Raw genomic sequence first — 22,422 nt, forward strand, 5'->3', positions numbered from 1 at the left:
TTACTAACTAAATATAAGTCAAAGGAGACAGAATATCCTGTTTCAAATAAAATTAACTTTTTGTCAAATTGAAGGTTTAGTGAGTTTAGAGAACTTTAATCCCATGAGCTAAGAAGCAGTCAAGAATCCAACCTCCCACACTACTCTTTGTAGGGATACATTTTCTGCTTCTGAAGGTGCCAAGCCTATTATGAAAAATCAGTAAAATAAAAATGTTCAATTTACCAGATAGATCCAAAACATTTACCCAGGAATGTGATTCCTTCTAACTTACAGAGATGTCTGTATTTTTGCAATATTTTCCCAAGCTCTCACCGTAGCCTCTCTAGAAGTTGTAGTCTGAAGCATTATTTGACATTTCACATGACAAGTGACTGAAAACTTGGCCAAGAAGGAAGCTTAAAAAGTGTCCCAAAGGAAGAGTGGACCCCAGTGATGTTCATTCCTCTGGGGCACCACTGTCCAATCAATGGAAACCAGCAATGGGCCTGAAGCCAAAGAATGTGGCAAGCCAGAGAAGAAAAGAGACTGACCTTGTACGCATTTGAACATGAGCATGAGAATGAGAATTTAATGGAAATTGCAAGGAGGGTGGCCAACCCAAAAGTTGGTGAAGGTTATGATGCTGAATGTTCTAGCAAGGCAGTCAAGCTCTGTAGTTAGAGATGGTCATCACCTGGGATCATTTTGTGCTGTGTCAGACAAAGGCTAAATGTTGTCCAGGACTTTCAGCTTGAAGACGTGAATTACCTCATTTGCTGAGAAGCTGTACTTGGGAAATAACCTTGCATAATCAGTGAACATTCCCATTCTGATCTTATAATGAAGAGAAGCTCGTAGATGAGGGAAATAAAAAGTTGCTTGAGCCAAGCACTCTTTGACCAAATAGCAAAATCATTCCCTCCAACAGCAAGGTAAAGGCAAACAGACGTCCATATAACAAATAGGTAAACTGGTACATAAGTAACAGGAGCAATGGGTATCAATTTAGTGTGTGATTAAGCCAAGGGAAATCAAGACTGAAAAACATAACTGTTGATCTTTTAGTTATTTTATTCAGTAGAAATATCCCAAACAATACAACCCAAAGGGAAAGTCTATTCAAAGGGTAACAAGTAATTGCTAGGTTAGGTTTTTTCAGATCGGATCAGTTTAGGAATCGCATTCCGAGTGGATCAGTTTTGCTGCTGCAATTCCTGAATATCCCATTCCAGTAAAAGAATGACCAGAACAACCGGGCAAAGAGACTCAAGCGGTGGCAAGATCAGACAATACTCTACAAAAAAAAATAGACAAATAGAAAATATACACAAAATGCTGGAAGTATACAGCAGGTCAGGCAGCATCTATGGAGAGTCAACATTTTGGACCAAGATCCTTCATCAGGACATAAAAGGAAAGAAGAAACCGGAGTATGAAGATGGGTGAGGGGATTTGTGAGACCAGGGGTGCGGGGAAAGTGAGTGGGTGAGAGGGTGAAGTGAGAAGCTGAGAGTTGATAAGTGGAAGAGGTGAGGGCTGAAGAAGAAGGAATCTGATAGGAGAGGAAAGTGGACCCTGGGAAGGAGGAAGGCCATCAAAGGGAGATGATGGGCAGATGAGGAGAAGAGAAGAAGGTAGGGGGAGCCAGAATGGGGAATGGAAAAAGCAAGAAGGAGAAGGGAGAAACTACCCGTGGTGAGAGAAATCCATTATTCATGCGGTCGGGTTGGAGACTACCTAAACGAACTATGAGGTGTTGCTCCTCCTACCTGAGAGTGGTTCACTGTGGCAGTGGAGGAGGCCGTGAATGGGACTAGGAAGTAGAATTGAAATAGGTAGCCAGTGGGAAAATCTACATTTTGTTGCAGTTGGAGCAAAGGTACTCAACAAAGTGGTCCCTCTATCTATATCGCATCTCACTGATGTAGGGAAAGCAGCTGCAGGAGCCCTGGATACAGTAGATGACTCCAATAGACTTACAGGACATACAGAAGAGACTTAGGCAAAGTTCCTGATGGGGAAAGCACTTTGAGCATAATTTCTCTCCTAGACTTCCTTTTCCATTAAATAAAAAAAATTAAACCTGATACTTGTATTCCAACAAGTACTTCTTCAGTTTGCTTGGTAAAGGAAGTTCATGAATCCTTTTGGTTGCTCTATGGATATTAATTCGGCAGAAGTGTTGCAGAGTGGGAGTCTTGTTATACAGTGGTTTGGTCAGCTGCAGCTGGACACTTCTGTTCTGTGGTGCCAGATGCTGGGCATTCTGTATCATCTGACATAAGATCACGTAGTATTCCACCAAGTGGACCACACTGTCAAACTGCTGCAGTTTTGGTTTTGCAAGAATCACTGAGTCCAATCTGAATTTGCCATCTTGGTATTCAATTCTCAGGTTGGTTGGTCCCCAAACAGTTTTTACAGAGATGGTGAGAAAATAATCACGATGTGAACTATCCCTCACCAGAAATGTTCCTTCAGCAGCTTCCTTTAACTTCTCATTTGCTTCATTTGCATTAAGAGCTCCCCAGTACCACCCTGCAATAAACAAGAAATATATATATAAATTGTATAGCGGCTTCTGAAAACTCCAGGGTGATACCAGCACAACCTAGCAGCTCACAAAATAAACACAAAGAAATTTTATGTAATGTTCATTAGAAAAACAACATGGTTTACAATATGTTTTCAGCCACATATTGGTGGTATATGCAAGGATACAAGCCACATGTGGTGCCCCTGCCCATTCTCATGTTATAGAGACATACCGTAAGCATGATGTCAACAGTTCAATCAAGCTCCTTCCTTCACCTCATACTCCAGAACATCAATGGTGCTACATACTGCTCTCACGCAACTGGAGATTCCTTTGCTGCCATCTTCCACTGTTACATTCACAAGGGTACAGATCAGAAACAGGCCCTTCAGCCCACAATGTCTGTATTGAACATGATGCCAAATTAAACTAAATCTCTTCTTCCTGTGTGCAATCCACATCCCTTCATTCCCTGCATATTCATGTGTGTATCTAAAAGCCCATTTCAGGCACCCACCTTCTCTTTGTAAAAATATCTGCTCTGCACAACTCGTTTTAAGCCCCTCCCCCACCTTAAGTGTTCTCAAGTATTTGATGCATCTGCCCCAGAGAAAAAGACCCTCTCTTTGACTCTCATAGTTTTATAAACTTTCTTGCTTATTATTGCAGTGTTATTACATAGGCTATTCAATTCATTGTGTCCATGTTGGCTTCCGACATTGCAATCTCATCACTGATAATATTCCTTTTACCTGTATTCCTTGTCCTGCTACCCATTCTTTCTGACACACCCACCTACCCACTTTCATTATTTTGCTACTGAACACTAAGGAATAATCTATAGTGGCTATTCAATCCACAGCACTTGTAGAGTCAGAGAGTCAAAGAGCACTACAGCACAGAAACATGCCCTTCAGCCCATCTAGTCCATGCTGTTCTATTATTCTGCCTAGTCCTGTCTACTTGACCTGGATCATGGACGTCCATGCACTAATCAAAACTTCTCTTAAAGGTTGCTATCAAACTGGAATCCACCATTTCTGCTGGCAACTTGTTCCACACTCTCACCGCCCTCTGAGTGAAGAAATTCCCCATTAGGTTCCTATTAAATATTTCACCTTTCACCCTTAACATATGACCTAGCTTTTCACCCAACCTCAGTGGAAAAAGCCTGCTTGCATTTATCTTGTATATACCTTTCATAATATTGTATACCTCTACCAAATCTCCCTCGTTTTCCTTCTTTGGGAATGGGAGGTAACCCTCTTTAATACAAATTAAAGTATTCCTGTTTCCTAACTTTTCCTCATTCTCAAAAAAAAGACTATTGTTCAGAAACAATAACTTCCTTCCCTACTGATGCTGCCTGACCTGCTGAGTTTCCAGAATTTCCTGTTTTCAAGAAAACTGAGTGGCCAGTACAACTGATCTCTAACAGCAGTCAAAGTAAAGATTACTCCAACAGTTACATCATAAAACAATAAGACTATCAGATGTGAATAGAATAAGGCCATTCAGCCCATCGAGTCTGTTCCACCATTCCATTATTTCTGATTTATTATCCCTCTCAAATATATTCTTCTACCTTCTCCCTGTAATCTATGACACCCTTACTAAATGGAACAATACAATCTCTGCTTTGAATATACCCAATGACTTGGCCTCCACAGCTGTCGGTGACAATGACTTCCACAATTCACCACCCTCTGGCTGAAGGAATTCCTCCTCATCTCTTTGTTAAAGGGACATCCTTGCATTCTGAGGCTGAACAAATAAATATGGACAAGGTAACAGAGAAGTGGTGTTGACAAAATAATTACTTTTACAAGGAGTCGAGGGCAATTGCTTGCACTAACTGTGTTGCACAAAGTATTTCCAGATGTTAATTCTCCTGTCTTTAATCCCTCAGATCCCATCACTCATCTACCAATAACGTCTACCTAACAGGACTCTTACCCAACATTCATAAATGCACCAGTGCCCTCACACATTTAACACAGCTGCAATATCCCTCAGCTTCCATCCACTGCCATCTATTCAGCCATGATTGTCATATCATTCCAGGTTATGAGACACACCAGCAGAACTCCATCTTTCTATATAGACAAGATGGCACACCAGGTACAATAAAAACTAACTAACTGGACTTGGGGAAGCTTCATCCGCATGTCCCAAATTCGTGCAGAAGACCATGCTGGTCCTTGCCAGTGGTGAGGAGGTGGCCTGCAACAGAACTGAAACTACCTCATCTTCCTTTTCTTCTTTTACCTCCTCCCCAACACACACCTCTTTGTGATTCAGAAGATGTCAACAGTGCAAGCATATACACATAATTCTCCTTTCCACCTTACCTTTACCCCTTTTCATTTCAGATCATCTGGAAGTGTAACTTAGCCAGAACAACAAGACACTATTGATGAATATATATTGTCACTTGATTTCATTCTCGCAGTGACCAGTTGGCATTGACAGAGAACATAATTTAGATTGTGGCACTGAGGTGAGATTTGCACATGGTAAGACAATGGCAGGTGTATCCTGCATTCAGGACAGCGGGGAAAAAAGCCAAGAGTGCCAGTTCATGCCGAGTGAGTTTTGTTGCAAACCGTAGACTGTGCACCAACTAAACCTGTAAGCAGATTCAGATTTGTTTATCACATGTACGTCAAAACTTAGTGAAATGCAGCATTTGCTAAAATAGCCAACACAACCTAGCAACATACTGGGCAGCACACAAGTGACACCGCACATTCTGGCACCAACATAGCATGCCCACAATGCTCAGCAGAACAACATAGAGCACAACAAGCAACAAAACAACAGCAAAACAAGCCCTATTCCTCCCTCACCCACCCACACACACACACATGGACAGCCTTCAACTCCAGGACAGGCTCCAACTTCCATTCTACAAGGTTCAGCCATCAGACTTGAATTTCAAGACTACCAATTGACCTATAGGCTCCAACCTTCAGTACCGACCCCTGGACTAACCGATGGCAGGACCCTAAACTCCTGGCTCGACCTCCGGGTGTTCTGACTGACTGGTCCTCATGTGTCTCCATCACATGGACCAGTGTTTGGTGGCCTTCAAGACAGAGCGGATGCCTGGACTGTCAATGTCCTTCTTCATCCATCCACATCGCTGGAACCAAAGCACAGTACAGAGGCCTGACCTCTAACCCCTCCACATCTCCATCCCTAAACACTAATTTGACCTCTGACTTCCCCACATCACTGTCCCTGAACTCTAACCTGACCTCTACTCCCCTCACTGTCCCAAAAACCATCCCTACAAACTTAAAAAAAACACCTGTCTGAGCCATGATCTCAATGGCGACTGCAGCTGGGTGCCATCAAGGCTAATCGGAGCATAGCCATGGGTATGATTGCCCTTATCAGAAAGAACATCACACTGACACCTTACTCTGGAAGAGCCCAGTAACCTTGCCAGCTGTGTGTCGCCCATGTGCGTTTGCCCTTCACAAATGTTTCTGTGTCCTGCCACAGATTGGTTTTGAACATATCTTGGCAATCCTTTTCAGAGCCCTGGACCACTTCACTTGCTCCGTTCGAGAAGTATACTAGTAGAAGTTTGTTGGTTTTCACCATGAGTAAATCTGCATGCAAATGTGCTCAACATCATGCAATACAGAGATGTCCTTTGCACAGGACCATCTCTTTTGTGTAGAGCTTGCAAACCCAGTGTCAGGTGCCAAAGTTACAGATTCCATTTTAACACAAATAGCAGACTCCTGTAACCGCACTTCCACTGGAAGCTCCGACTTCTGGCGTTACAGTTTAACGATATCAGTGGAGTGGAACAAGCTGTTCTCCGACCAAATTCGTGCAGAAGACCATGTTGGTTTGCTCCCCAGTTGGGAGGCAATAGTTCCACGGAGCACAAACCAGCCGTCTGTTCTCAGGAAGTTGGCTCTACTTCTCCCGGGTGTATCCTGCAGTCAGGACAGCAGAAAAAATGGCAAGACTCAGTTTATGCTGAGCGAGTTTCTTTGCAAACCATAGACAGTGCATCAAGTGTACCTCAGATTCATTTATTTATCACGTGTACACCGGAACTTCGCGTCATTTGCTAAAACAACCAACAACAGCCAGTGAATCTTTTTATAGATGTCCAGCCTGCGAGGGTTTCACCACCGAATGTCACCAGCCGCACAAGTCAGTGTGTGAATTCTAATGGTAGATCATTGACCGGAAACATTAACTCTGTTGCTCTCTCCTCAGATGTTTCCAGCATTTTCTGCTCTTATTTGTTTATTAATAACTTTACAGATCGTCTTACCCACGCAGTTTTTTGAGTCTCTGCAACCTGAAGTAATAGGGGTGAGTAATCATCCCGTCCCCGCCCCCGCCTCTCCGCTGCCAACACAGAACGCAGCCATTGCTCAGCCAGCCTCAGTCTCGGAATGAGCAGCCTCCTAGTGCCTCATAATGAGAGGGCATGGGGAGTGAATCGGGCTCGGAGTCCCGGACCAGCCTGTGGCACTGGGGTGACCAGGCACCGACAGAAGGCTGACCAGGACCTGAAAGATTCACTTTGCATCAGAAGTCATTCACACAAAACAATTTCCAATGCGCCATTCAAAATGCTGGGGTGTTGTTATTTACGAATTCGATTTATTTAAAGTTTATTCTGCAAGTTCTCGCAGAGACCGTAAAGTGTGGTAGGGGCAGACTAAAAAGAGAAATAGATTCAATGGAAAACATGCTGGAAATACTCAGCAAGTTAAATAGCGACCTGAAACATGAAATTCTGGTCACATTCACAAATACTGTCCGACTTTTGTAGTAATTTGCTGTTCGGTATTCACTTGGGGGTTCTGGAATCACATTAGGACGCATTATTCGTGAACACCTTGCTCAGAGCGGCTCTCTCTAAATGGCTTCCCAATTTACCTCCCTCCTGTGTCTTCCGTCTGTCTTCCCACGCAAGATAATGAGGCAACGCAGGACTCAACTCGCCAACAGGATCCTTAATACATTCCCGTGCTGATTAAACACGAGGAAATCTGCAGATGCTGGAAATTCAAACAACAACACACACAAAATGCTGGTAGAGCGCAGTAGGCTAGGCAGCATCTATAGGGAGAAGCGATGTCGACGTTTCGGGCCGAGACCCTTCGTCAGGACTTGAGAATCAGCCCTCTTGTGCTTTTTGATCTCGTCACTTGAGATTCAGTTTCACGCGACCCTGCCACTTTGATCTGGCCCACGCCTTCATTAACCAGGTCCAACACTTGCCTTTGTTGAATCTTGCCCCTCTTGACATAGGACATCGGGTTTGTGGGGGTTTAGCCAGGGTTAATCGGGGTGTGCTTAGGGTTTGTGGGGCTGAAGCCAGGGTTAATCGGGATGTGCCTAGGGTTTGTAGGGGTGTGTGCCCCTTTTGGACTTGACGAAGGGTCTCGGCCCGAAACGTCGACATCGCTTCTCCCTATAGATGCTGCCTAGCCTACTGTGTTCCACCAGCATTTTGCCCGTGCTGATTAGTCTCCTCCGAAACAGAGCATTGTTTCAGTGCGCTAATGGTCTGCTCCATCACACCGTGAATGGCGCAATGGCTTTCATTGTGTGCCAATACACCAGAGTCATCAGTCAGTTATTATCAAATCACAGCGGTTAGGACAACTAGTGACCACTGATTGGGGTTCAATTCCCTCTAGAGTTTTTACCTTCTCCGTGATCTCTGGCCTCCCAAAGGCATACAGGTTAAGGTTAGGGTTAGTGAGCTGTGGGCATGTTATGTTGGCGCCGGAAACGTGGCGATCCGCCCAGCATAATCCTCGGACTGTGTTGGCCGATGGCGCGAATGTTTTATGAGGATAGCTTGAGCCTGCTAAGCTTTTCTCTTTGGAGTGAAGGAAGGTGAGGTGTGACTTGATAGAGGTGTACAAGATGATAAGAGGCATAGGTAGATGGGACACGCAGCAATTTTACCTCTGACACCCTTGTATACTTCCCTCTAATAAAGTACACAAGGGATGTCACTGAGATGGTAGCTGCGTGGAACTCGCTGCTGAGAATGGTGGAAGCAGCAGAAAAAAATAGGGACATTTAAGAGGCTATTAGGTTAGATAGGCGCTTGGAGGAAGGAAAAATGGAGGGTTAGTTATGTAGGAGGGGAGGGTTAGAGTAGGTTAAAAGGGCCGAATGGTCTGAACTGCGCTGTAATGTTCTATGTCACTAAGACCCCTTTTACTACAGTTTAGAAACAGCACCAAATAACCCTAAATCGTTTCTCAGCTGCCCAACCACATGCAGTATTTCGTCAGACTTCGCACCTAGTTTCACCTTAGTGGTGAACTGGCTGTTGCTATTGGAATATTAACATTTCAGCATTTGTAATCAGAGTCCAAAAATCGCACCACTGCAGAACGGAATATTCTTTCTCTGAAATAAGACTTGTGACGCACATCAGTCATGGGCAGAACATACTAGTTTCAGATATTCCACATTACCAGAAGAGCCCCATGATTGGGGGGAGAGGACGGGGACAGATTCGGATGGGTGGAAATCAGATCAGACCTTGTGCCATCCGGGGTTTTGGAGATGTTCTATATGGCCTCATAGGAACTTGCAAATACATAGGACAAATCCTCATATACTGTAGCATTCTTGGCTATGGACAACTGAAGAACCCTCTGTCCTCACGAGTACTGTACCTGAATGCCCATATTTATTTTTGCCCACGTTCCTTAATTTATAAAATGTTTTCCGGAAATACGTTCCTTTTCTAAATTGAGGAATGGCTATATTTTAATGAGTTATGGCTATAGACCGATGAAACACTTTATTTTAATTGTAGACATAAATAAATAATTTACATCATCCTTTTGTGACAGATAAAGCACAATATGAACAAGCTTCCATACACACTCAGTGGCGCTTTATTGTGCATCTGCATGTTAATACAAGTATCTAGCCAGCCAATCATTTGGCCGCGACGTAATACATAAAAGCACGTGGAAGGTTCACTTGTTCAGAGCAAACATCACAATGGGGAAGAAATGTGATCTAAGTGACTCTGATAGTCGAATGATTGTTGATGCCACACGGGGCAGTTTGAGTATCTCAGAAACTGCTGATCTCCTGGAAATTCACACACAACAGTCTCTGGAGTTTACAGAGAACGGTGCGAGAAACAAATATCATCCAGTGAGCAGCAGTTCTACGGGCATAAACACCTTGTTAATGAGAGGTGGGAGGAGAATGGCCGGACTGGTTCAAGCTGACTGGAGGACGACAGTAACTCAGATAACCACACGTTACAACGAGAGAGTATCTCTGAATGCACAACATATCCTTGAAGTGGATGGGCTGCATCAGCAGAAGACCATGGACATCGGGTTAGAATTGAATCCACTAGGACAACTGGATGTGCGTGTGAACTTGTTTCCAAAGTACCTACTTTCAGACTTCATACAAGTAAATAAAACAACCTGCTTGCCAGAGTAAATTTATCATTATCATTTATAGAATGGAATAGATTTTAACATCTCCAGTACACTTTATCATGGATTGGGAAATTTGCCAATGAACTTGAGGCAAGACTGAACATTTCTTCATAGGGTCATTTAAAGTTCAGAATGGTTGAAATGACTAAAAGCTCAGGCTTCCACAGTTTCCCTTGGGAAACATTTTGCAGATTGTTGCTGCAATAGTGGATACATTTCAAACGGACAGCACCGGAATTAGGAGCAACACACACAAAATGCTGGAGAAACTCAGCAGGTCAGGCAGCATCTATGGAAATGAACAAACAGTTGATGGTTTGGGTTTCAGGAAGGGGAAAGACACCAGAATAAAACATGGGGGGTGGGGGAGGAGGACAAGATAGGTGAAGCCAGATAGGTGGGAGAGGAAAAGGGCTGGTGAGGAAGGAATCTAATAGGAGAGGAGAGTGGACCATGGGAGAAAGGGGCACCTGAAACATTGACTGTTCATTCATTTCCATAGATGCAACCTGACCCATTGAGTTCCTCCAACATGCTCTGGAGTTCCAGCATTTGCAGAATCTCTTCTGTTTATCAGAATTAGGAGCCTCCATAAATGTTTCCAACTTAGTCAGAGGAGGAAGGCAGTTACCAGTCAGGGCAATCGAGCTGTGCTTTGCTGAGATCTTGAGTTGTACAATGGAGGTGAACAACACAATTCTAGAGCAAAACAGACAGCAGAGAACATTTGAATGAAAACACTGGTACCACAGCAAGGTTGGAAACAGGATCTGCTGAATGAAACTCAAGTTCCTGGATGATCAAAATCAGGTACCCGAAAGGCAGTGGATAACATAGAAGGCAGTTATTCCCATCTACAGCCTCCTTCAAAGAGAACTACTCACTGCGAAAACTGCTACCTGTATTGTGTTCTCATTTACTGACAAGATGTGGGTACTCATCATCATCATTTCTGAACTGACAAGTTCTGGAGTCACATGTACCGTGGATCAGAGCTGGTATGAGTGGCAGGGACCTTTCCTTGAAGGATATTGTTTTTGCAACCATCAGTTGTTTTGGCTAGCTTCTTATCCCATTGTCATTTCAGTTAAAGTCTGCTGAGGTCAAGGCGGGATTTGAACACTTGACTCTGAATCAATGGTCCAGGCTTCTGGACATAATTCCAGCCAATTAACCACAATGCTGCTTTGTTCATATATTAATCACTTACATGAAAATTGCCATTCCTTTAAATTTCTGATCCTGCGTCTTTCCAATACAAGGACACACCCAGAGAGCCTTAACTGGCAAATCACAAATAGGTTATTTACCAAAATGCCAACCAGTGTCACCTTCTCCGACAACAACAGCCAAAATCAAAAAGCCGTCAGGAGACATTGTCTGGTCATGAATACAGCGATGGAGCAAAAGGACATTGAGGTGGTAAATGAGCGAGTGGCCACTGCAAAACTAGCTGCATGGGAAACTTGCTTTGAAAGTGCAGCCACACTGGAAATACCAAATAATGAAATCTCTCAGCTGCTTGCACTACCACCTCGCCGCTGAAGTAGCTGAAGGGGAGAAAATTATGACCTTCTAAGTGAAGGAGCAGGGGATTGAGGTTTATTAGATGCTGTACCTGTGAGCAGGCACAATGGACTGGATTGTTTTCTTTGCTGTGAGATTTTACATTTCTCTTCCTTTAACTTGATACAAAGAGACCTACAGTACATCTCCAGGTTTGTGTGCCTGTGATCGTAATGTAATGGCATTGTTGAAGCAGAAAGGAAACTTCTGGGTGGGGAGCAATGATATTACTAAATATTAAAGATAATCTTGCATTAGACCTCATACTTATGCTTCCTTGCAATGATGTGTTCATGAAGACATTAATAAAAAAATACTTTGATTAATTGAGCTGCAGTAGGTACAACCCTCAGTGAGACGGTGACTCACTGGAAGGAACTGTATTGGTTAATTCAAACATCTGCATTTTAGTTGATGAAATTTAATAAACATAAACGTTTTCATTAACCTTTTCATTTAATTTATTCTTAAAATACGAGAAAAAGAAATGAGTGATTATATTCCAGTTGAAATTTTCCCACAACTTTTGGCTTTCAATGCAAGGATGAAATAAAATGTTATCATATCCTTTGTTCGATTCACAAATGCTCTTCAAAATTAAACATTGCTTCAATATTGATTTTACATGGATGGTCATCCAGTCCATTTGATAATGTTTTGAGATTGCTACGAGGATTTGTAGAGTTTAGTTGGCCATTATATCAATTTAACTGGTGACTGAATGCTAGATTGTGGTGTCCAGCAGGAGCCTTGTATTAATATTAAGCTGATCAACACTGTTACTCTACTGTGGTGAAGAGCGAATGTGCCAGACAGTTCAGTATGTTAATTAAAAGATCCAAAATCTTGAGAGAGCCCAATCCCAGGCTTCCAGTACATTAAATGGGAAATGCAGAAAGGGAATATTAACTACTGGTGCCCATGACTACTCAAACCTTATCAATTCTTGGAGATATCAGGGTGTTCTGTGTTAGGGTGTGGGAATAGATTCCTGTTTGTGTTTTCAGAAAAGGAACATAGCATGAAGCTGCTACACTGACTTTAATCCATATTCAACAATTTTATTTAAAGCAAAGAGAGCAGCATTTCTCCATTTGAGTGACAACTAGTGTCTACATGCTAATTGATGTTATCAGTAAGGGTGTAGAAAGTGGAGGGAACAGACCATATTTTTGAGGGTGGGTTTGTTGCTCCTTTGATGGATAGCCTCACACTACTCTAGATACGCAATGGTAGAACTGGGGGAAAACTCTCAGCAACAGGAAACACTATCACACCCCACAGCAGGTGACACAGTGTGAAAGGCAGATTTCAGTTTTGAAATTACATCTTTACTCATTTGAGACCAACACTACACACCAGTTCTTACCTAAGATTTATAAAGACACTTCATATATCATGGTTTTGAAACACTATCACACCCCACAGCAGGTGACACAGCGTGAAAGGCAGATTTCAGTTTTGAAATTACATCTTTACTCATTTTAGACCCACATTACACACCATTTCTTATCTAAGATTTATAAAGACACTTGATATATCATGGTTTTGAAAGCAGCCGAAACACATCCTTTTGTCTTACTAAGAAATTCCTTTCCTTGTCCCGTTCCTGATCACCCAATCTCCACAATTTGTTTCCAAGCCCTTACCATTGAACAAAATTTGAGGTCCAAAGCTTGCCTTTTCAACTGCTGAGCAAACAAACTTGCTATTGTTGATAGAGTGACACTGAGATGCTGGGCACGTTACACTGATGCACCACAACAGTTACCAACACTTTCAACACATGCACATATTTAACATTGGTCAAGCTTAAGCTGCTGAACACATATATGAATCTCCCCACCCTGACCCACCAACATCAGGTCACCAAAGGACCTAACCCCTGCTGTGTGCTCCCTGATGTGAAACACTTGTCATGATGGTTACAAAGTCAGTAGTTTTGACCTTAATAAAAGCATGGATCAGGAGATCTAGGTTACCTCAAGACGTACAAAAAGGCTGGATGAACACAGCAGGTCGGGCAGCATCCGTTGAAAGGAGCAGTCAACGTTTCGGGCCGAGACCCTTTGTCAGGACTGAAGAAGGAGGGGCTAGGGGCCCTATAAAGAAGGTGGGGGGAGGGGGGAATGTGTCAGGTGAAAAACCAATCAGAGGAAAGATCAAGGGGTGGGGGAGGGGAAGCAAGGAGGGGATAGGCAGGAAAAGTGAAGAAGGAATGTAAGGGGAAAGCACTATGGGTAGTAGAAGAAGGCAGAGTCATGAGAGAGGTGATAGGCAGCTAGAAGAGGAGACCTTCTTCACCTCCTGCCTATCCCCTCCCTGCTTTCCCCTCCCCCACCCCTTGATCTTTCCTCTGATTGGTTTTTCACCAGGCACATTCCACCCTCCCCCCACCTTCTTTATAGGGCCCCTACCCCCTCCTTTTTTAGTCCTGACAAAGGGTCTCGGCCCGAAATGTTGACTGCTCCTTTCAACGGATGCTGCCCGACCTGCTGAGTTCATCCAGCCTTTTTGTACATCTTGATTTGACCAGAGCATCTGCAGTGTACTTTGTGTGATCTAGGTTACCTGTTAGTTTGTTGTCACTTATATTACACTATGACACAATCTCTCCTTCAACTACAGGTACAAATCCAGGATGATTACAGTGAAAGTAGTAATGATTAAATAAAGTTGCTCCAATTTTAATTTGACAGCAGGGTTTGCATTGGTCTTTGTCACAACTCCAGTGAACAAGAGAGAAACAGACCACTTAGCCCAGCAAGCTGATGCATAGACAAATCAACAGCCTACCAGTCCAATTACATTTACCCTTTCCAGCTATTCCCTTCTCTCTTTATTTACTTATTTATCTACCTCAACTCAGTGCTTTTTGTCTCAACTACTTTATATGATAACAGTTCCTGATACTAATCAGTCTCTGATAAAGAGCTTCTCCTGAATCTTCCTCTGGAATTTTTAGACACAATCTTGCATTTGTGGCTTTAAGTTTTACTCTACTCCAACATCTGCCCTCTTAAATTCATCCAAAAGCTAAATAGCATCAGGTCAATGAAGAGTCTCTGTTTTGACTGGTATAATAATTCAATCTGATATTATCATTGTCAATTACTTTTGCCTGTTCTGGCCCCATGTTCCTTTATATGTGTACATTTATTAGTTTGTTTTATTACATACAAGAATCTAGTTAAATCAGCTCCATATCTGCAAACACTTTAGGCTTTTTTCCTCTTTAGTTACTGTATTTATTTTCCTCCTGTTTGGATTAGGTTTAAGAAGCTTTCTATAACAAGCTTGCTGCCTTTGTAAAGGGGAGAAAACTATCCACCCTCTCCATTTCTGTTCTTAACTATGTATTCAAGTCTCTTTTATCTTTTCTCTGATGTTGTTGGGGTCACATTTACGCCCTTGGATTTCTTTACAAGTGCAGAACATGTTCAAAGCACCAATTATCTATTTATTTAGCGATATCATCTAAATCAGACATCTTTCATGACAGGTAACAATTATTGTTTCCATTTTCAATACTAATCAATTGGCATTGGAGGGATAATAAATCAGTCATGATAGAACAGTGGCCAGAATCAACGTGCTGAAAAAGACCTAATTCAGCTCCTTTGATGGGAATATCTTTGATCTGCTTCTTGTTCCAGTGCTTGTCAGAGGATCAGTTGTTAATACTCTTGTTCCTAGTTAAGACAGTTCTACATTGAAGCTGAAAATCTAAACTGTAGCCTCTGTATAAATAAGGTTCCATATCAGTAGATATGCTGCCATTCTTAATTTGCAGAAATGTTAGACTATGGCTTCACTTGCTCCCTTAAGCGAGTGCAAAGGAAGTTATTCTGTTATATTGTTCATGAGATAACCAGGAGAGCTGCACAGCACACTTGTCCCACAATCAGCCAACAAAATACCAATTATCTAGCCATCACTGTGAGACGATGCTCCTTGTTACCTGAATGTGAAGTTTTGTATCTGGAAGTGGAGGCACTGTTATAATAGAGGAAACACAGTAAAGTACTTACAGGAAATAGTGAGGTTATAAACATGACAATTTTACCAACAGCCTTTCTGTATTTTGCTCCTTCATCATCCCTTGGTCAAAATGCTTGAATACCCTCCTTAAAATCATTGTAGAAGTAATCAGGTTCTTCCCAGTCAAAACATCTGCCTGATAAATTAATCTGCAGCCCAGTTCCACCAAGTGGTTTTGCTAACCAATTGACTCATAATTTCCACCTCCAAGTGAACTGATGTAATCTTCTGGGTCAAACAAAATAAAGCACAACTAGAAACAGCCAGGGAATAAAAACTGAACAAAATTCCTCTCTAGACACTCTCATGCAACGCAAACCAATCCTGGACATTACAGGGGCCAAATGCTTTTTTATAAAGCCACTTATTTTTTCAGTTGCTTTTGAAAGATTTTATGGTATAAAGTTACGAACTTGCAGAAGTTTCTTGTAAATTTCAGTGGGAATGCCTACCACGCAAAACCAGCAATGAAAACTTCTAACAAAGAACAACAGTGAATGCGTCAGAGAAATGGGCAACTTGGTCAGAGCTAGTGGGCGGTCCAGGCTTCGCGGATAGGTTCAGTCCCTTTAAAGAACCAAGTTCTCAGTGGGAATCCAAACAATTGTAGTTGTTTACGTATTAGAATCCAGATTAATGATTAACTTATTTTCCTGCTGTTTTGATTTACATCAGTAACAGAACGTGACCATTTGAGATGTGACGTATGTAAGTTAGTGGATAAATCAACAAGAGCTTTTGGATAGGGAGAAGGGTAGGATGGCAGTAAGCTGCAGATATAACACCATCCCCGTAAGAGCTTCACCAGCAAAGTTTCCAGTAACCTCGCCCACTAATTTATAGGATTTATAGCTCTTGCCTTTACTTATATAAACTTCATTTCAGTCCACAATTGTTCAATAGAAATCATTAATCAGCAGCAGGCAAGGCTTTGACAACACCATTATAGCCACATGCAGTAATTTTAGGTAAAACAAACCTTGCACACAATACAACTAACTCAGTTTTTAAGCAAACTTCAATGTTAGCGTAGCCAAAGTAATAACGTACTCAAAACCATTTATAGGCATACATATTTTTGCAGATTTTTACCAATAATTGCAAAAAGCTAAATAGTTGGAACTTGTTGGGAACCACCAAGTCCGGAGTCCCTGGTAAACACAAGTCCACAACTTGCTGGACCCGCTACACCGATTTTGCGCTACGGGTGGAGCAGAGTGCGGAAGTGAACTTGCTGCCAATGGCCAGAGCCGCACTAGAGGTCTTGCCTGTTCTCGGTCCACGACCTGCCCATTCTATTCATGCTAACTTGGGGCGAGGGGGGGGAGGGTTGTGAGTGAGACCGGTATGCACTAAATCATTTTTTAATTAGTTGAGTTTTGTAAAATGTATTTAAATTAACATTTAAACGTTTAAAATTTTCTTGATCCATTACTTGTTTTTTTTTCTAAATGCTGCGGATATTCAGAAGTATTACAGCGCGCAAGACACTCGGCAATGAATGTTCTTGACTCAGACAGCCGGCAATGAATGGACGACTCAAACAGCCGGCAATGAATGTTCTTGACTCAGACAGCCGGCAATGAATGTTCTTGACTCAGACAGCCGGCAATGAATGTTCTTGACTCAGACAGCCGGCAATGAATGGATTTGACTCAAACAGCCGGCAATGAATGTTCTTGACTCAGACAGCCGGCAATGAATGTTCTTGACTCAGACAGCCGGCAATGAATGTTCTTGACTCAGACAGCCGGCAATGAATGGACGACTCAAACAGCCGGCAATGAATGTTCTTGACTCAGACAGCCGGCAATGAATGGATTTGACTCAAACAGCCGGCAATGAATGTTCTTGACTCAGACAGCCGGCAATGAATGGATTTGACTCAAACAGCCGGCAATGAATGTTCTTGACTCAGACAGCCGGCAATGAATGGACGACTCAAACAGCCGGCAATGAATGTTCTTGACTCAGACAGCCGGCAATGAATGGATTTGACTCAAACAGCCGGCAATGAATGTTCTTGACTCGGACAGCGGGCCGATATGGGTGGGTGTAGGAAAGTAAGAGTTGTAGGTGAAGAACAGACACAAGAGATTCTGCAGATGCTGGAAATCCAGAGCAACACACACCAAATGCTGGAGAAACTCATCAGGTCAGGCAGCATCTATGGAGAGGAAAGAAGATTTATCATTTCGGCCGAGATCCTTCGTCAGGGTGGAAAGAAAGGGCGGAAAAGCCAAAGTAAGAAGATGGGCGGAGGAGAAGATGCACAAGCTAGCAGATGCTGGATGAAACCAGCTAATGGGGGGAGATGGGTGGGTGGGGAAAGGGGGATGTAATGAGAAGCTGGAGCTGATAGAAGTGTAAATGGCCGAAGAAGGAATTTGATAGGAGAGGGGAGTGGACCATGGGAGAAAGGGAAGGAGGAGGGGTACCAGAGGGACGCGAGGAGAAGAGAAGGGGTAGGAAGGGAGCCAGTAGAAATTTTCGGAGTTAGAGAAATCGATGTTCTCGCGGTCAGGTTGGAAGCTACCCAAAGGGTGAGGTGTTGCGCCTCCAGCCCGAGTTCCTGAAGCGTTTTGCGTTTCTTAGATGAATAAGCAGTTTGCAGACCACCGCAAAATCTGACTACGTGTCAGTGGCAACACTAGAGCGTGTGGAGCGGTCCCGGCCCAAAGATTTTGCCTATTACAACCGATCGGGCCGCAGTGGTTACGAAGCCTACGTTTACTTGAAGACATTTTGGCTCACCTATCATTGAATAACGGAGGAGTGGTGCAAGGAGACCGAGCTAGTCGAGCTCGTGTAGGAATACCTGGAGCCATACTTGGAAACGTTAGCATTCTCTCTTCCAATAGCATCACCAAGATGCCACATACAAACAGAAACTGGAAGGCCTCCGAAATGCAGCTTCGGCCAAGTGCAGGAGCAGAAGCCAATTGCAGTAACTCCTCTGGATAGAGAACAGAGGCTGGGAGGACAATCCCAGCCAGCCAGACAATAGAGTTTAATGCAACAAGGACCCAAGAGGGTGAGAACTATCTACAGTAACCGGATTCCACAAATAATCCTTCGTTATGTAATGCCCACCTGCGCGTTTCACTTGTCTAAACGGAGGCAATGACTCCGCTCTAGAACCCAGCTGAGCGGATTTTGTTTCCCTTCATGGGGGAGGGGAGGTAGTACTTTTAAGAAAATAATTAAAATAAGTGTACATAAACAAATCGGAAGTGTGGACACACCTTAAAGTCTCTGCCAGTAATTAAGGTATCGTTTTATAGTTTAGGTTTGAGATGTTTAAAGTTAATCGGACTTCCTTATACTCACGCCAGCTTTTACCCCAACGGGCTGGAGTTGTCCAAAAATGGAACTGGCCAGGATAATGACAGCACAAAACTCAGTGGCACGGCCTTGGTGCGTGGTGCCCGTGTACTCTCCCCCCACCATTCTCTGTGCACATATTCTTCAGTGTATCCACTCCATCTTTTTTTCGGAAGTGGTAAAATCTGATACCACTTACTTCTGAAGATCGTTTTAAATACGACACTTTCATATCCACACGCAAACAAAATTAAACCCGCCCCGACATCTCAGTTTTAGTTTTGAAGATTTTAACATTTTTCGGATGTCAATTCTCGTTCATCATAATAGTTTCTATTCAAGTCTATGGCGTCTCAGTCATTTTAAATCATCAACTCAGAGGCATCGCCGATAGGGCGGCTTCGGTAACTTTAAAGGAATAAACAACATACGAATTGTTTTCATGCAGATTAACAGAAATTGAAAACTTTGTTCGGTAAAGTGGGAGATGCGAATGGAGATCTTCAAATACGGCGACGATACAACATCATTCCCGCGTAAGCTTTAGCCAATTTCAGGAATATAGCACGTTTTAGCGGCTTTTCTTTAAGTACAGATCTCGAGTTTATAGTCAGCAGTAGTAATGGGCAATGAAAATAAAGAGATTCTGTAAACAGTTTTCCAATAAACTTCGCCAAAGATCGAGACGCGAGATAAGAGTATTGAATTGCTACAAATGTGTCCATTCCCAAAATACCAGAAGAATTGAAAATCCAGATATATTTTGTTTTAAGGGGACTTTGCAGTGAGGTTTTAGTCTGGGGAGACCAGTCACACACACAGGTTGCAATGGAACGAAGGCATGCTGGATGGGATACCTGTCCTTCGAAGATCAGCCATGGCCACCGAAATGCGGTCCTGGTCGCTTTCCGGCGCCCTCGACGCACGCTGAGGACCCCGGTCAGTCCGCATCGAGTTGACATCGTCCGACGCCTCTTGGCAAGTCATTGGGTTGGTTGGAAACTTCGGCGAAATGATTGTCCAAATAAAGAAAAGTTACTCCAAACAATGAAAAGCTCCACTCTCATGTACGTTACCAAGAACTTCCACTGACTTTTCTGCTAAACAAGATTGTATCGACTCACTCGCATTCTTGGATATGTGGAAGAAGAAAAGAGAGAGAGAGCGAGAGAGCGAGAGAGAGAGGGTGAGAGTGAGTGGGGGGAGAGAGAGAGGGAGAGGGAGGGAGGGAGAGAGAGAGAGAGAGAGAGAGAGAGAGATAGTCTGAGAGAAATTCTCCAGTCTGTGATCACCTGCGGGACATCTATGCTTGGAAAATCGAGGTTCATTACTGAAGGCATTTTTACCAGACGGCGTGGGCAGAGTCCTTTCAATAGATTCATGAGATTGGGAAAATGAACCCCCGCGTGTGAGGAAACTGACAGTCAGCCCCATGAGTGAACACCGCGGATTTCCCGACAGATGCGCAGTGAGTGCGAGACCGAGTTTGCTCAGTTAGGACAAGTTCAGCGAGCTCTGCCAGTTTCCCCGTGCACCGGTCCACTTTATGTTTTCTTTTAACCACACTCCAAAGAAAACAATCGTTTGATGTGTACTCACTCACACTTGTTAACAAACGAACGTGTAAAAGAATTGAGCAGAGCCAATGTGGTAACGGGGCGACCATTCCGTCCCATGGCTATCAGAGGGGTCCCATTAATGGTCGCTGCTTTAAATTATTTCTCTAGCAGTGGATAGTTGATCCCGGACTCTGGGCCAGCGCCATACAATTCAGAGGAAATGCCATTTACTGGGGACTGGCGTCAACAACAACAAAACGACAGCTCTCTGGCGCTTCACCCCACCCACTCGACGATTAGGAAAAGACCGGAGGGGAGGGTTTGAGAGGAAGGGAGCGGAGTCAGGTAGGGTGATGGGAGGGAGAGAATGAGTTAGCTGCGAGAGCGAAGCAGCGCGACTGATGAGGGAGGTTGTGACAGAGGGAAGGTGTGAGAGACACAAAGTCTACGGACTCGGAAATTGTGCTTCTACTGAGAATATTTCCAGTCCAGCAACAAGCTGTTGCATTGGAGGGAGAGGATTCGCCCCTCACTAGCTTCCTCACCCCTCCTCCTCCCTTTAGAAACACGCAGGCCGCTTTCCAGGAACTTTCCAAGAACTGAGTCACATGACCTGGCACGCCCCCAGTCTTGCCCCCGCCCGGTGCAGCACGTCTCCTCCCTCTCGGGCTACCCGGAGCTTCTGCAGACCCCGCCCGCATCAAAATCACCAGGCCACTGTCTCTTCAAATCCCATTGCCCCTTTGAGGTGGGGGCAGCTGCGATGTGTTTCCAAGAATTCCTAGACATGAAGATCAGGAAAGAGAGAAATCTTCGGCTTTTTACAATGGTTATGGAGAGCGCGCCTTCCCTCCATTGAGTGTTCGCGTGACTTGTCTCCCCAGAGTCAAACCACCTCATGCACGTTATGCAAAGTTCCCTTTTAAATGCTATGGAGTCATTTAGTGTCCTTGAAAGAGCCGGGTGGCCGGATAGTGCGGGGCAAGACGAGGCTGTACACTTCCGAAGCTGTCGATCACAGGCTCATTTCGGGAAGTATTTAATTACCGACCCGGCTTTTGTCTAAAATTCCTTAGCCGATCTACTGAGCGAGAATTCGGGACAAATTCGTACCATCTGTCTGTATCCGGCTGTACAACGCAGAGTTCAAGCCTGTATGAACATACACGGTGACGGGCAGTTTCCCCGTTTGCTGTCGGGGAGAGATAAGAATCGTGGAATCGGTAGTGTGAGGCTGCCGCAAATCCCGAGTAACAACGGAAGAATTGGAACCAGCCCGCAGGTCGATGCTCCCTCAATAGCTGCGATGGAGGACAACTGAGCCGAACCGTATTCCTATCGATGTCCCCTGACTTGCTGAGTGCCAGCAGCATTTTAAATGTAGAAATTCCAGGGAGCGGATACCAATGTCCAGATATAAAGATGCGCGACAGTCCCAGCGGATTAGAGGCAACGCACACGGGAAACCAGCTCCAGCATCTCCGGGATGCAGGATGGTGAGAGATGGGCTCTCAGTGAAGGTTGGCAGCTCTGGTTTTCGAGATGCCACCCGGCTTTCAGTTGGAGCGCAGCATGGTGAAGGGGTATGGAAGAAGTGGATGTAGTCTGGGAAAGGCTGAAGGATGGCTTAGTCCGAAGGAGGGAAGTGTGCGTGCTCCGAGCTGGCTTTGGTGATGGGGAAGGGACGGAGAAACCAAAACGCACAAGTGGGGAGTCAAGGCCAAACGGGGTACCTCACTCGTGGAGTGACATAGCCCACCAACTCAGCCAAAGTCAATTCATTATCAAAGTATGTATATGTCACCGAGATTCCTTTTCTTGCAGGCGTTCACGGGAAAATAAAAAAATACAATATTTATAAAAACTATACATGAACAAAGTCTGACAAACAACCCAAGACAAACAGTGCAAATAATAATAAAAATACAAATAATTCTGA

At 43.8% G+C, this 22,422-nt stretch overlaps 1 protein-coding gene across 6 annotated transcripts; it reads right to left on the bottom strand.

Annotated features, from left to right (window-relative positions):
- Nucleotides 1-1,065: 1,065 nt before the first annotated feature.
- socs2 (suppressor of cytokine signaling 2) lies at nt 1,066-20,751 on the bottom strand. Of its 6 annotated transcripts, none has more exons than XM_073066029.1 (2): nt 20,528-20,751; nt 1,066-2,520 (listed from the first exon to the last, which is right to left on the bottom strand). In XM_073066029.1, the coding sequence occupies exons 1-2, from the start codon at nt 20,598-20,600 to the stop codon at nt 2,060-2,062; spliced, it is 534 nt and encodes a 177-aa protein (XP_072922130.1). In that variant the 5' UTR covers nt 20,601-20,751; the 3' UTR covers nt 1,066-2,059. The 6 variants fall into 6 exon arrangements, with proteins under 6 accessions (XP_072922130.1, XP_072922131.1, XP_072922128.1 ...); XM_073066030.1 differs by having other exon boundaries at nt 20,524-20,751; XM_073066027.1 differs by lacking the exon at nt 20,528-20,751 and adding an exon at nt 20,217-20,502.
- Nucleotides 20,752-22,422: the final 1,671 nt, after the last annotated feature.

Source organism: Hemitrygon akajei, chromosome 14 (assembly GCF_048418815.1).
Source record: "Hemitrygon akajei chromosome 14, sHemAka1.3, whole genome shotgun sequence".
NCBI classification, from domain to species: Eukaryota; Metazoa; Chordata; class Chondrichthyes; order Myliobatiformes; family Dasyatidae; genus Hemitrygon; species Hemitrygon akajei.